Here is a 15,681-nt window from a genome sequence, read left to right as displayed (position 1 = left end):
GCTGTCGCAGGTTCGGCATGCCTAGTGGGCTATAAAAAGACACCACCACCAGTCCCACCTCGGACCACCTCAAAGCCGTTCATCTCTGTCACAGTGCAGAGCAGCACCGAATCGGCACAGGACAACTACCTGGACAACCAAGACCATAAGAGTGAGGTCAACAGCCAGTCAGGTCTGAGCAATTCTTCAGATAGCTTAGACAGTACAAGGCCTCCAAGTGTGACAAGGGGAAGCGTGTTGACTCCAGCCAGAGAGCCTCCTGAATTACCCGTGAAAAATGCAACGCTGAAGAGTGACAAAGGGACATTGACTAACGAAGAGCCAAAGGAGGAGAATATCCCTAAACGGAAGCTGTCATCTATAGGAATACAAGTATGGAATAGTTTGTTCTCATTAGCACTTGAACGTGTTCTCAATGTTGGTGTGTTTATATTTGCATACTTATTTAACTGCTCTGGCATCCATGCCCACTGATTTTTTAAAAACCCGGAGCACCCAAGGATTAAAATTGGTAGGGTTTATGGCCATTAGACAAAGATTTTATAGAGCTGTACTTAACCTGTTTATCTATTTAGCAAGCTACTCTACTCAGATATTACCTTGGGTTTGGTAAAAAAAAAAAAATAGGGACATGGTTTACATGTTGCCCTAGGAACATATGACCCTCCAAATGTTTTTGGATTGTATCCCACATCAACCGTAGCCATCAGATTCACTAGTGAGACATGATGGAAGTTGCTGTTTTGTTACATCTGGAGGGCCACATCTTTGGCTCTAGAATAGGAGTGGAGAGCTATACAATACAACCAGCACTGAGATTTTTGCTACTCCCAAACTAGGCACAGGGTGGCATTGTCAATTACAGATTGTAACCATACCAGAATTTCTGTTCTTCCTGGCCTCTAATTCAGCAGTCTAAATGTGAACCACACCAAAGCACAGGAAGCTGATTGATTTTTGTTCTAGTTGCCAAAAGGTTTGGCCACTGTTGATTAGATAGTGGGCCCAAGATGAATGGGAAATTTGGAGGAAGTGAAAGCCCAGATCACTGGCCAATTTGGTAAAGAATATTCTTGATGTTGCAAACAGCAACTTTGGAAAGAAGTTTACTTCTTGAAGCACACAAAAGAACAATCTTTATGGGTGAATATTCCTGCAATCAATTTTCTCACCAACCTTTCTTCTCTATTTCTGTTTCTTGTAAAGGAAGCCTTTTATAGCAGTTTTGTGTAATAGTGTGAAAAGATACTTCCATTATGATCCCCCAGATTCAATGGAAGCATAGAGTTCATAAAATATCTAACAAGCTTAGTGCAGAAACAAAAAGGTTAATCTTACAAAGAAAAAAGATTAGATTGTTTTTTGGCCATTGATTATATATCACAAATCAATGTCCACATACAATATAGCAGTGTTTTTTCTCAGTCAGCAACTTCATTTAATTTGGAGTTTTCATTTCTTTAATTGTAGAATTGTGCATCCTGCTTCTTCAGCCTTAAAATGCTGCTGAACAATAATATCATTGATTGTGAAACAATTGATTAAACATGGAAAGGTTATATGGAGCAGCACAAATTCTGTTGCATTGTGTAGGAGTTTTCATTTCCCTTCAACACTTGAAATGGGATGCAACTATTATAGGCAGTTGTGTAATGCCTGTGATGCGATAGGACATAGCACTGTCCCCCATGCCAATTTGTGAATGATTAAAATTTGTAAAGTATTCCTTGGGGATGGGTTTTCTGTCTGGTTGCACCCCACATGTAGGACCCTTAGGTAGCTCTTGAAATTAGGAGGTAAAGAAATGCTAGCGGGTCCACCTGCTTTTTCTCATCCTCTAAAACACCTCCTACCTTTTGGCCCTATTGAACTAGGTCACTTCAAAGTGTGTTCTACATCTCTCTTCATTTTCCCTTACTTAAACAAGAAAAATAGCAACTAATATTCCCTCTGAGATGTGTTCCACCTTCTCTCTCAGTCTTTTTGTGTGTCACAGAAGAACACAGTTTTGAGCTTCTTAGTTGTATATTGGCATATACAAACCCCTAAAAGAGAAAAGTTTAATGGGCTTATAGTTCTCTCCATCCAAAGGTTTTTTGCATTTTGGCAAATAAGCAAGTGATATATTTGAAACTAGATAGCACTCTGTCTCTCTTTATCAGTTTGCTTACGAGTCAGCTGTCTCATCCTGTCAGCAGTTATTTACATTGCTTTATGTGTTGGGAGCTTTGGTGTATTCTCTGTCCCTTTACCAAAAGACTAAGTAATGCTGTGAGTGTGGTACAGAGGTCTTGATCAGGTTTCAATGCTACCTCCACTATTTCTTCCAAACAATAAGCAGAAGAGTTGCTGTGAGTCTTCTGGGCTGTATGGCCATGTTCCAGAAGCATTATCTCCTGACGTCAGGAGAGAATGCTTCTGGAACATAGCCATACAGCCCAGAAGACTCACAGCAATCCAGTGATTCCAGCTATGAAAGCCTTTGACAACACATTGAACAAATCAAAATATATATTAAAGTGTGATGGGGAAATGCCCTATTCCCAGAGTCCTGGCATAAGTACAGGTGACAATAAATTAAAATAATGGCTGGCATCCTGCTAGAGAATTTTGATGGTATAGTCAGATTTATGCCATTGCAGTAGGTCACTGCAGAGGTCAGAATTCAAGGTCCACTATGCAGTATCCCAGATCCATCTCCAAACTGCTTTTCTCAGCTGCAGCACCTGAACACAGCTACTTCCAGAGCAATGGCCAGGTTCTCTGTCATGTTTCTATGTGTCCAGAGAGAGGAAGGCAATTGGATTCTGTCCGCTTCTCTTCCTGAATTATTGGCCAGGAAATGGCAGTGTTAGAAGGGCTGCAGATGAGAAAAGATAGTGTGCACTTAGGTGAGAGACTATTGTAAGTGCACCTCATTTTGATGTTTCTCAGTGCAGGTCGTAACAGTTAACTGAAAACTTGTTAAAGCCTATTTTAGGAAACGGAGAAAATATTAATAGTTCTGGCCCTTTCCAGCTACATGCTCTCCAGCCACATTTAACTGTCCATTTACACCTGTTTGATAATGGCAAATATAACCCTGTTTGAGCCCAGCATTCTGTAATAAAGCAATAATAATAAACTTTGTTTATATCCCACCACCATCTCCCCAAAGGGACTCCAGGTGGCTAACATGAGACCAAGCCAAACAAATTACAATAAAGCAAAAGTACATATAGAACAGACAGTAACATCAAATAAAATGCTTAACAAAAACATAATAATGTAATCAAAATAACAAAAACATAATAAAAGCAAATTGTAAAATGCTAAAGGAATTAGACAAAGCAAGCTAGGCCAAGTGCAGTGGGTAAAACATTACAAAACCCATGGGTGAGATAGATAGAAGGTGCTAAGACTAGTGGGAGGATCAGAAGGGATAAACAATCAGATTAATCTCCACTGAGGGATGAGATGAAGTGCATCATAGTCAAATTGGTACTGAGACGTATGGCAATTGGTTGTAGGATCCTATATTCTCCAAGTTGTTTTTGCTTTGCTCCTACTCCTGTGCTTCTAAAGTTTTTTCTAGAAGCTCTTTCCCTAACATTGTGTATAAATTTTTATATTAACAGTAAGTTTTAATTTTTTAAGAATATTATGTCATAGGTACATACTTGCTTAGTGTTAAATGTCTATGCAAAAAAATGAGGGGAAAAACCTGGTGTGAATGGGAGCAGTCTTAAAATTGTATTTTAAGAAGACAAGTTAACCCTGGCTCCTATGCCATCTTTTCCTCTGTCTCTTCTCCTCTTTCCCTTCCCACTACCTTAGGCCATATTGAGTAAATGTTGGCTCCATTTCAGGGTTTCTGTGGTATAAAGGAGAGAGAATTTGCTGCCTTTTTGGTGTATGGTGTGTCTGCATGATTACGTTGTGTGCGTGTGTTTGTGTGCATGCTTGCCTCTTTCCTTCTAATGTGAATTCTAGCAGCAAGTTTTTGTGTTTTTGTTTTTTTTTGTTTGTATCTTTTTGTTAATAAGGTTGACTGCCTTCAGCCAGTGGCAAAAGAGGAGCCCCCTCCATCAGCCACCAAATTCCAGTCCATCGGGGTACAGGTAGAGGACGAGTGGCGGTAAGTGGAAGACACAGGCTTTTGTTTAAACCCAACAGCCATTTCCTATTTTATAGTGTAGTTCTCCTCTTTCCTTTTTTCCCTGACTCAAATTGCTGCTGATCAACGGTTGTTTGTTGAACCCTTTCTCAGCAGCATGTACTCTTACAAAAAAAGTTGGCTTAGTAATGTAAGCAAATCATTGGAGGCCTGAAATGGAAAAGAAATGTAATTATGTGTGCCAGCCTTTGTTTGGATGCCCTATTGCAGTAAGCAGGCAACCTTATAATTTTGTCTGTCTGCATGTGTGGTGTGTGTATCTGTGTGCAGAGAGGGTTGGGCAATGAAATGCGGTTCAGCTGCAGATGCCATAAACAAATGCATAATGTTGTCTTTGTGTACCATGTAAGGAATCCAGGCCTTTGCTTGGGCTGCCTCTCACGAGTCTCTCCTGCCCTTCTTTCTCTTTGTAGCAACAGCCACTCTCGCAGCATGTCCACCAAGCAGGATACAGATTCTGATTCTCAAGAACCGAATAACTCTACCTGTAAATCATCTGAGAGAAGCCTTGCTGACTGTCCCCCATGCAACAACTCCAACAGCCTTGATGCCAGTACAAGGCAAACAGCCATGCCCTCCCAGATCAACAGAAACCTCTCCTATGGAGATAGCAATGACCCAGCTCTAGAGCCTTCCTCTCTTCCTCCTCCGGACCCTTGGCTTGAAACTTCCACTAACACTCCGTCAGAACCAACACAACCCGGAGCATGCCGAAGGGATGGGTACTGGTTTCAAAAGCTGCTACAGGCAGAGACAGAAAGGTTAGAAGGGTGGTGTCGTCAGATGGACCAAGAGACCAAAGAGAATAATCTCTCTGAAGAAGGTTAGTATCTGTGAATTGGCAGTGATGAACAGGGAGATGTTAAACCTGAAGGAGTCAGACCTTTTCCTTGTTGTTAGTATCTGAATGAGTGTGAAGCTGGGTTAGTTATTGAGACCAACGCTTTCTACCTGTGTCCTGGTTTGCACTTTTTTCTATCAAGGATTTTAAGTTGATAAAAGCATAATCTCAGTAACAAAGCTGGACTTCCTCACATGTGTGTGCTATTACAGTGTTTCTAGTGATAACCTGAACCAACTCTGGTACTGTGATCTTCCTTGTGATCCCCCTCAGCTATGTCATCAGTGCTTCGTGTTCTAAAGACATTGTTATGCTGTTTCTCTCCCCTCAATCCGAGAGAGAAAGGGAGCCGATGCTCTACCCAGCCGCTTGCAGAGCTGGCACTTCTCTGCCGAGCCTAATGTGCCCGTCTCTCCGCCATTGCGGCACACCCGGAAGCTCTAACCCCATGTTATAAAGACATTGTTATTGTAATCATAGCCTAGACCAGGGGTCCCCAAACTAAGGCCTGAGGGCCAAATACGGCCTCCAAGGTCATTTACCCGGCCCTCGCTCAGGGTCAACCTAAGTCTGAAATGACTTGAAAGCACATAACAACAACAACAATCCTATCTCATCAGCCAAAAGCAGGCCCACACTTCCTGTTGAAATACTAATCAGTTTTTATTTGTTAAAATTGTTCTTCATTTTAATTATTGTATTGTTTTAACTGAGGTTTTTTTGCCATACAATAAAGATATGTGTAGAATCATAGAGTTGGAAGAGACCTCATGAGCCATCCAGTCCAACCCCCTGCCAAGAAGCATTCAAAGCACCCCTGACAGATGGCCATCTAGCCTCTGTTTAAAAACCTCGAAAGAAAGAGCCTCCACCACACTCCGGGACAGAGAGTTCCACTGCTGAACAGCTCTCACAGTGTAGTCTGCATACAAATACATTCATGCTTTTTGCAAATTATAATCTGGCCCTCCGACAGTTTGAGAGACTGTGACATGGCCCTCTGTTTAAAAAGTTTGAGGACCCCTGGCCTAGACATTTAAATGTAATTGAGGTGTGGCTAGACAAAAAGTTTCCTGGTCAGTTTTATGTACAACATCAGTTCAAAAAATATGGATACATTTTTAGGATATGTTAAGAAAAAATACTGTGTACTTGACATAGCTGAGAATTAAGTCAGGTAGACAGAAACGGTGTGGTATAGTAGCTGGAGTGTTGACTCTAGTGTCCAGGGTTTGATTTCCCAGTTCACAGTTGGAAATCTCGTGGTTGTTTTCGAATGAGTCACACACTCTCAGCCCCAGAAATCTGTGATAGGGTCATTGTAAGTCGGAAACAACTACAACAATGATTTGACTGCTCATTAGAAATCCCTGGATGCAAATCAATGGTGAAGACAAATTGTGTTCAGAATGTTGGTCTCCCTGATGTTGGCACCATTGATTCAAATGTTGTGGATGAGATTTTGGGAGAATAGGAAGTCAGCCTTCTCATTCTTCTCACATGAGTTCACTGGCACACTATAGCAAACACAAAAAAAATATTGGTGTGACTGTCTGCCATTTCTGATGGTGAGTATTGAGTATTGCTGTTGGAAGCAGAACAAGAACTGACAACACACACACACACACACACACTGACAAAGGATCCATGATTTCATCATTGATGGCTCTAAGAGACAGAAAATGCTTCTGTGATTAGAAAATAGAGAATATATGTATAAAATGAAGTTAGGAGGGACTTTCCTCTTAAATTTCTTTGTATTCAGTTTTTTTAAAATGCTATCCTTGCTTTTTATCTTAAATATATTTTTGTCTTCTCCAGTCTTAGGCAAAGTCCTTAGTGCAGTGGGCAGTGCACAACTATTAATGTCACAGAAGTTCCAGCAGTTCCGTGGCCTCTGTGACCAAAACTTGGTGAGTGTAAAAATCTGCACAATTTGTTTTCCTCAGCCACATTAGAAGCTCAGAGAGGCTTCCTAATCCTCAAAATAGACATGAATTCTGTCACAACCCCATTTCTTCCCTTTTCCTTGGTCTCCACTATGGGGAAAAGTATAGAACTAGTTTGCAGCAGAATATTTACCGATGTTCCAACTATTTCATATTATGCAAAGCATGGCAAAAACTCAAAGCACCATGTAGGTCAGTGGTTCTCAACCTGTGGGTCCCCGGCGTTTTGGCCTACAATTCCCAGAAATCCCAGCCAGTTTACCAGCTGTTAGGATTTCTAGGAATTGAAGGCACAACAAGACAAGGCACATTAGACAATATAGAACAACCAACTATAACTTAATAAACAAAATAGCAAAAAAAAATCAAGAAATACAAAAACCTGATAAAATACACTAAAAATAAAACTTTCTAGTTGTCCCAGTTCGTAGCAGCAAAATAAATCTCAGAGCATTAATGCATGTCTGATTTATTGTGTCATTAAAATATGAGTGCAATCTCCTAACACTCAGAGAAGAAGCTAAGGGTTATTTCTGGTTTGTTTCTCTGTATATTTGGAAAAGAAACTAGTGAACAGCTAGGGATTGCACAAGGTCCATATTGTGTGTGTGAAATGCCAGGATTCCTGCTGTTCTTTGGTTTGTTGTGATGTTGAATTCATCCATACACTTTTGAGATCCTTCGAAGACTATATGTATCTACAAGTCAGTATCTTATCTTTAAAATTCAAACAAATTTAGGATAAGGACTGGAAGTGTTTTGATAGATTCAAAGAGTGCCCATACAAATCAGTTAATAGAGTTTTGTTTTGTATGATTTTAATGCAAGCAGCATGTTATGCTATGTAACAAAATTTGAAAAAAAATCTGTTTCTGGCTTGAAAGTATTATTTCCTGTTTAATTGTTATACTTCAGGAACTTCATTTTTGTGACTGCCACAAACTATGTTGAATTGGTTGTGAGATATTCATTGCAAAACTATAGCCAGGATGTCCCGTAAAAAAACAAAATTTTGCAGTTTATTGAAAATTTGCCATATTTTTATGATAGAATCAATTAGGAAATGACATTTGTAATCCAGGAACACAAATTGTGTTACATAGTGTTTTAGGTGGAAGAGAGATCCTGTTCCCAGAGTGGCTGACCGAGCATATTTGTGAAGTTTGTTTTCAAATGGTACCAAATTTTAAAAAATGAAGAATGAGTTGTCAGTGGCAGCACATTTTTGGCTAGGGGTAGAATATTATGTACAGAGCAAAACTATCACTTCTCTACAAGGCTTGGAAATTTGTTTTTTTACAGCAAAAGCATGCATATCCTTAGCACATTTTTTCATTCCTGTAAAATTTGTGCAGATGGATTTGGTGCCTTTATGGAAAAAGCTCCACATTTGGCCTAAAGAATTGCCATTCCCACATGCTGTAACCTTCTGTCTCTTTGCCCTCTCTTTACTTGTATCAAACCAATTGATGCGTGAAGAGCGCTCATATGTGTGGGGGGCGGGGACGACACACAAGTGAACAAAAAAGAGTGCCATCCCTCCCATATGAACATTGTCATAGAATGAAAAAGTTGTAACATACATGCTCAGACTGCTTACAGTTTGAGACAACAAACACAACCCAACTTCAAATTTATTTTGGTTCAACCATGTTCCTGATATGGTCTTGCATGTTGTAATGAGTGTTTGAGTGTTTGGTGTACAGAATTAAGCATTGAGTGATTACTCTGGAGACCAGAGTTCAGATCTCTGCTCAAGCATGGAAACCCACTTAGTGGCCTTGGGCAAATCATACCCTCTTAGCTTCAGAGAAGGCAAAGACAAACTCGCTCTGAACAAATTCTACCAAGGAAACCCTATGACAGGATCTCCATAAGTAATAAACAATTTGAAGGCACACTATAACTAAGTAGATCTGTATCTTACATTTATACTCATCCCACTGCCATCACCTATCCTATCCTACCCAATTTTTAAGACTTTTTCTGGGTCACAAAAGGAACACTGGGCTTAAATTTCCAAAAAAAGTACCATCTGTGTTGTTCTCTGTGTTGCTATCTTTGTAAAGTGTTATCTCCAGAAAGAGCAAAACACACTTTTTCTTTAAATAGACTCATGTAGTATCATGTTGGTCCCACAGAATTACTGTTCTAAGAACCAAATATGGCCATGCAGTATCATCCAGTTTAGTTACAAAATTTGACAATCTGTTGCCTTGCAGATTAAAAGAGATCAGCCAAGAGAATAAATGGCAGTCATAAAGGGATTCATACCACCCAGAACATACATGCAAATTGGCATGACAGATACCTTTGTACCTAAAAGTAATATATAGCTCTTTTTTAAATGCTGGTTCTAAATGACAGCAGATACATTTAGTAGAAATGCCAAGACACTGATTTTCTCACTCATGTTCTCTTTTCTACAGAACCCTAATTCCAATCCCAGGCCCACAGCACAGGACCTTGCTGGTTTTTGGGATCTCTTACAATTGTCCATTGAAGACATCAGCATGAAATTTGATGAATTGTATCACTTGAAAGCAAATGGCTGGCAGTTGACAGAGCCACCAGAAAAGAAGGTGAGCATGCAGTCCTTTTTGAGAAACCAGACTACTGTGATACTAGTTGAAGAGGAAGTTATAATGGAGATGTAGAAGAAACACTGTGTTGGATCTACATTAGGCAACACACAGCCTTGATTCTAAGAATTTATTTGAAAGTAAGCCAGCATGATTTGAGTGTTAGACTAGAACAGTTGGAGACCAGGTTTCAAATGCCCTCTCAGTCATGCAACCCACTGGGCGACCTTAGGTAAGTCATACTTTCTGCCACAGAGGAGGCAACAGCAAACTCCTTCTGAACAAATTCTGTCAAGAAAGCCCCATAATTGTTTCACATTAAGGTCAGCACAAATTGGAAAATGTTTGAAACAAAAAAATACCTACAAGGCCTACATCTTTGTCCAGCGAGAATTATCTAGCAAGTAATTAGATGTAATCATAGTAAAGGTAAAGGTTTCATTTGACATTAAGCCTAGTTTTGTCTGACTTGGTGGGTTGGTGCTCATCTCCATGTCTAAGCCCAAGAGCCGACATCCATAGACACCTCCAGGGTCATGTGGCCAGCATGACTACATGGAGCACCGTTACCTTCCTGCAAAAGTGGTACCTATTGATCTACTCACATTTGCATGTTTTCGAACTGCTTGGTTGGCAGAAGCTGGGCCTAACAGCGGGAGCTTACCCGCTCCCCGGATTCAAACTGCCAACCTTTTGGTCAGCAAGTTCAGCAGCTCAGCGGTTTAACCTGATATGCCACCAGGGCCCTCCAGATGTAATCATAATTTTATTTCATATAGCAACATAAGTACCTGGCATTTACCAGGTTCGTTATTTTGCATACAATTTACTGTTGTATTAATTCTTAGAAACAAAACAAAACTGAAAGAGAATGCAACAATTATAGTATATTATACGTTTTTAAAAGTCTGAGAAAATAGGAATGTCTTTGCTTGGCACACACAAAATTAATGTTGGTGTGCCGTAACAATAAGCAGTGTGCTGTGGTCTTAGGGCCATCAGTCATGCTGAGAGTTAGATTACAAGCCTGATCCTTATGAATGATGAAAAATGATGCTGAATTGCTTTGCTTCATGCATTCTCAGTCCAGCCTAGTTCCTTTGTCTTGGAATTAAGGGAACTTGATTTTATAAGTCTCTGTGATTTAAACTAGCGGCTTCTTTAAAAAGAAATACCTGCAGCATTTAATTTGTTGCAGAAGCATTTTAAAAATAAAGAGAGCTCTCCAGTGGCAGTGTGCTGAATGGCCATAGGAATTTTTGGCACAAATCTCTGATAGTAAACAAAACTGCTTATAAACACGTAAGGAAAAAGGGAACTTGTATGCATTTTCTTGACTTTGTGTTTGTTACTTTCTAAAGGAAGAAAAGAAGCCACCCCCTCCTGTGCCAAAGAAGCCAGCCAAACCTAAATCCCAGCTAAACCGGGACAAGGCCTCTGACTCGGTGGATAAACAGCGCCAGGAAGCACGCAAGCGCCTTATGGCAGCCAAGCGCGCAGCCTCTGTCCGGCAGAACTCTGCCACGGAGAGTGCGGACAGCATTGAAATCTACGTCCCTGAGGCACAGACCCGTCTTTGAGCAAGGGGAAGAGGAAGAAAACTCTTTTTCACGTCATTAAAAGGAAGAGGAAAAAAAGGTTCACTAAATTTAGTGTGATTTATTTGGTCTAGAGACAAGGCAGAGCCAACCTTACAAAGGGCTCCGAATTTGGCTTTCTCTCCGTCTCTCCCCCTCTCTCTTTCCCCCTCTCTCTCCAGCTTTAAATAATGAAGATTTTGAAAGAAAATTCCCTTCCTGGTCCTGTGGTTTGGTTTTAATCCCCTCAGCACCCTTCACACTGGCTGTGGTGTGGCAGAACAGACTATTGGAAACACAGTCCTTTAGACTTGGAACTGCAACCTTTTTACTTGTTCTATCTAAGAAGAATTATTAGCTTGTTTACATGAAAAAGGACAACTATTTTGGGGGGGGAAAGCCTTGGGCACTTGCCATGCTGCGCTTTTTTCGCCTCACTGTATTCTTTCTCTCCTCCTCTCCACACTGTCTTCTTCTCTCTGTCTCTCTTCTTATCCCCTGACCTGTTGTATCCCTAATCCTTGTTTTTTCTTCTGTCCTGTAGTTCCTAGCCTCTTTTCTTTTATCATCTTCCTCTGCATGGCGTTGTTTACTGTGTTAGAAGTAAACTCTTCCACAGAGCTCCAGAAGAAAACACCTGTTCAGCGTGTACTATTGTTGCACTCTGCTAGTGAGCAGCCTTTTGTTCAATTATGTATTATTTTCCCCCTAAAGGTGGGTTGGGAATGGGGAGCCTGGGGTGGGTTGGGGGAGGCAGCAGGGCATTGGGGTTTATATAGCTTGTAGTTTAATTATGTAAAAGGAGGACAAGATCTGTGGGATGTAAACAGAGTGGTATGTTAACAGAGCCTTGGAAGCAAACATGTGCAATAAGGTAGTGTTGTGGCCTGCACACACCCATGAATGGTGCTGCAAAAGAAGGATTTCCCATACTAGATGTCCAGTTAGAAGTACTACAGGATAGATTCCTATGTTGCCTCATGCAGCCTTTCCCCCCCTCCTCTCCACCACTACCACTCCTTGGCAGCAATTTTGTGTGTGTGGTTCTTGTGTACAAGTTTCTGTGTTAGAAGTATCTACTACACAGGAGGGACAAGACAACTGTATCAAACTGTTTTGAAATAATAGTCCATTCTATAGTGGAGGACAATGGCATTTCTTCTGCTAAAAGAGGGGGTTATCTGGATGAAGGGCTGGCAGTTTGCCTGCTTGCCTGTATGTATGTGTACATATGCACATATACACTTAGTAGGATCTGTATATTTAACACGTACACATACATGCCCATTCGCTCATGCACGCATTCAGGTGGTGTTTTTCAAAAGCACCTCAGTGAGAGTGGGTGTATGTATAGCATATATTTTTACATGTACTATAGCTAGATGTGTGTAAAAGTGTGTGCAAGAATATATACCCTGCATATTCCTCTCTCCTTCCGGTGCTCCCTTGTGTCTCAAGGGAGGAGCAGTCATCCAAGTTCACTTTGCCCCCTCCCTCCACTCCCCATTTTGATTGAATTCTCTGGAGAGACAGGAGTCAGGTAACTTCTTTTAAACTTCTCCTCTGCCCACTAAACTCTACCACCCAGTGTGCATTTTTCTCAGAGCAGTGTACTCCCATTGTGGAGGATGACAGAAGCTCTTCTGTGGATGGCTTCTGGTGGACAAAATCCCAAATGAATGTTATACGTACCTGGCATGTTAGAAGTTTACAGAGAGGATAAGAATGGCTACAACCTAAATCATGTCAGTGAACCTGTGTCTGGTGTCTATGCATAGAGAGCATTAGATTCTCCACCTCTCAAGTTAACGTGCAGCTTTGTGACCCGTGAAAGCTTGGCCATACATAACATGGCTTCAAATCAAAAAGGGATTTATTCCCATTATTTCGCCATTTTCCCTTCCCAAATACCTTTACAGGTAGAAGGTGCCTGATCTGACTTTTGAGCAAATGGCTATGTCCCACAGTTCTTTGCATTATAAAATGGAAACACTTGGAATGTGACTTAGTTTTACTCACATTTCCAAAAGGACAGCAATGCTATTAAGACTAGTACTTGCTTGATGGGTCCCATTGCTGCTCGGCATCTTTTAGCCCACTTCGTCAATGGAATTAATCTTAAAATCCAAGTCAGTCCAAATACATTAGTTTACAGATTGCACCTTAGATCAGCTTTCACTGCACCTGCTTCAGAACTGCTTCTCACATTACATGGTGTCAAAGGAGTGTTAGCATCAGTCCATACACACACACACACACAAGAGCAGCTCTCTTGGAATGTGTACCTACGAGATACATGTATTTAGCACATTCATCTTTTACACTTGAGGTGTGTTCACAATGTTTTTTATTCGTACATGGAAAAAGTTAGTGAAGTAGGGGGGAATGTGTCTTCAGTCTGTCACAATAAGTAATAAAGATATCAAGTTCTACAAAAGCATTGTGAAGGAGGTTGAACTATGAGCAGAACATTTCTGAGTCTCAGCCACTCTCACTCTGGCAGGTAAACTAGCATGAGTTTTCATGCAGAGGGAATGGAGTACTGAAATCAATGCAAAAGCAGTTGGCTGTTTTTTAAAGCAACTGAGTGTCAATAAAACTTCACCACTATTTAAAATTCTTTAACTTTCTCCCTTCCTTGAACAAATGTAATATAGTTGATAGTCATTGTTTCTCCAGAGTTTTAGGAAAGCACTGAAAACTACAAGGACGTCAGTTGCATAAAATGACACAATTTTGTGCATCGTTCAGTGTCTGGGAGGCAGATCAAAATGGGGCACGTGTTAATTTCCCCTTCGCTGCAGTAGATTTCCAAGCTTAATATTTCCAGGCTTCCTTACAGCATATGGCATGCATATTCCAATTGGGTTTATGTAATGGGGAAACAAGGTAGCAAATGCAAAAGAATCACGGGGGCATCATTTTTACCCCTGTCATAATGCAAACCTTTTAATTTAATCCAGGGATAAAACAACTGCCTTCCAGACACCTAAATCTCTATGGTCTCTTAGGAGCACAAAGAGGGTGGCCCAATAGGCACAAAATATATTTCTTTTAAAAAAAAGATTCAAAGGGCTGTGATCCTGCTAAATTTCCATTGTGCCTCTGGGTCCTGAATGTTACAAGCAGATTAAAGAGAGTTTAAATACTTCTACATGTCTGTAATGCGATTCAGATAATCTCCATCCTCTACTTGAATCAGGTGGGGCTTGTTTTATCAGTTTTCTTTAAATTGGCCATGCCTCTCCCATAGAATTCCAGAGCAAAAACACACAAAAGATTGCCAATAACAGGTCTAGGAAGACGTCTGTGATATAAATGATTTCATCCCTTGTAGCAATGGTTCTGGGGGGGAAATATACTATTTTGTGTTTTCCTCACCCTTTTTAAGTTACACTATTCTGATTTCAGTGTTCTTCACTTGACAATCTAAAGTGAGCCATCATTAATGGCTCTGAAAATCCCATTTGGTGAAACTGTGCTCCGTAGCTGCTTCTGTAGTACTGTTTATCTAATACATATGTGGATTTAAAACAAATGTACATAGCTTTGATAACTTGTTTTTTTCCCAACCATGAAGAAGAAGAGGTGGTATTTTCCCTACAGTAACCTTAGTTTTATGACAGAAAAGAACAATAAGAAACAGCTGTTTAAGTCCATGATTGTTAATTTTGTGATAATATTTTAAAAGCAAAATGAAAGCCCAACGTTTTGTAATGTGAACTTGGCTGCCATTGTAAACTACAGTAAAACGAACCAACAGATGGTCCCTCTTTGGTACCTGTGTGCCACTGTCTCTTGCAGTTTGTGATCTTTACTCTATAAAATCCCAATTTACAAAGCAGGCAGCCAGATATAGAAAAAAATTAAGTGAATTGGATGGGGAAAATGTGTTTCTAAATCAACCAAGAATTTTAGTTTAGGGAATGTTTTTTGTCACCCATGAGGGCATGACCAGATTGGTCATTAATAAAAAACAAACAAACAAAAAACTTGGTCAGAGCATTTTATAAATTTGTGTTCACTGATTGAATGTCAATCTATTTAGCAAGTTTTGGCGATTTTTCACAAAAGGATATAACTAACAACCATGCAATCCAATTTTGTCATTTGGGACTTATTTTGTCATTTGAGAGTAGTAGTTGCTGAGATTTATAGTTAACCTGCAATCAAAGAATATTCTGAACTCCACCAATGATGGAATTGAACCAAACTTGACACACAGAACTTCCATACCCAACAGAATATACTGGAAGGGTGGGCATTGACCTTGTTTTGGAGTTGTAGTTCACCTACATCCAGAGAGTACTGTGGTCTCAAAAAATAGACCAAACTTGGCACGGGTACTCAATATGCCCAAATGTGAACACTGGTGGAGTTTGGGGGAAAATAAGACCTTAACATTTGGGAATTGTAATTGCTGGGATTTATAGTTCACCTCAAATCAAAGAGCATTCTGAACCCCACCAACGATAGAATGGGGCCAAACTTCCCACACAGAACCCCCATAACCAACAGAAAATACTGTTTTCTGATGGTCTTTGGCAACCCCTCTGACACCCCCCTCGCAACCCCC

The 15,681-nt window shown here is 40.4% G+C and overlaps 1 protein-coding gene across 4 annotated transcripts in view; it reads left to right on the top strand.

Annotated features, from left to right (window-relative positions):
- The window catches only part of DLGAP4 (DLG associated protein 4), a 431,492-nt gene extending 416,607 nt beyond the window's left edge, over nt 1-14,885 (top strand). For 3 of the 4 annotated variants that reach the window (XM_067468148.1, XM_060772311.2, XM_067468149.1), the window contains 6 exons: nt 11-372; nt 4,026-4,117; nt 4,570-4,979; nt 6,819-6,910; nt 9,376-9,528; nt 10,890-14,885. In XM_067468148.1, the coding sequence (XP_067324249.1) occupies nt 11-372; nt 4,026-4,117; nt 4,570-4,979; nt 6,819-6,910; nt 9,376-9,528; nt 10,890-11,108 (1,328 nt within the window). In that variant the 3' untranslated portion in view covers nt 11,109-14,885. Of the gene's footprint in view, nt 1-10; nt 373-4,025; nt 4,118-4,569; nt 4,980-6,818; nt 6,911-9,375; nt 9,529-10,889 lie in introns of those variants that run through there. The other variant, XM_060772313.2, reaches the window with a different exon arrangement.
- Nucleotides 14,886-15,681: the final 796 nt, after the last annotated feature.

This window comes from Anolis sagrei, chromosome 4 (assembly GCF_037176765.1).
Source record: "Anolis sagrei isolate rAnoSag1 chromosome 4, rAnoSag1.mat, whole genome shotgun sequence".
NCBI classification, from domain to species: domain Eukaryota; kingdom Metazoa; phylum Chordata; class Lepidosauria; order Squamata; family Dactyloidae; genus Anolis; species Anolis sagrei.
Note: the sequence above shows the minus strand (reverse complement) of the source record. Positions and strands in the feature narration are given on the sequence as shown.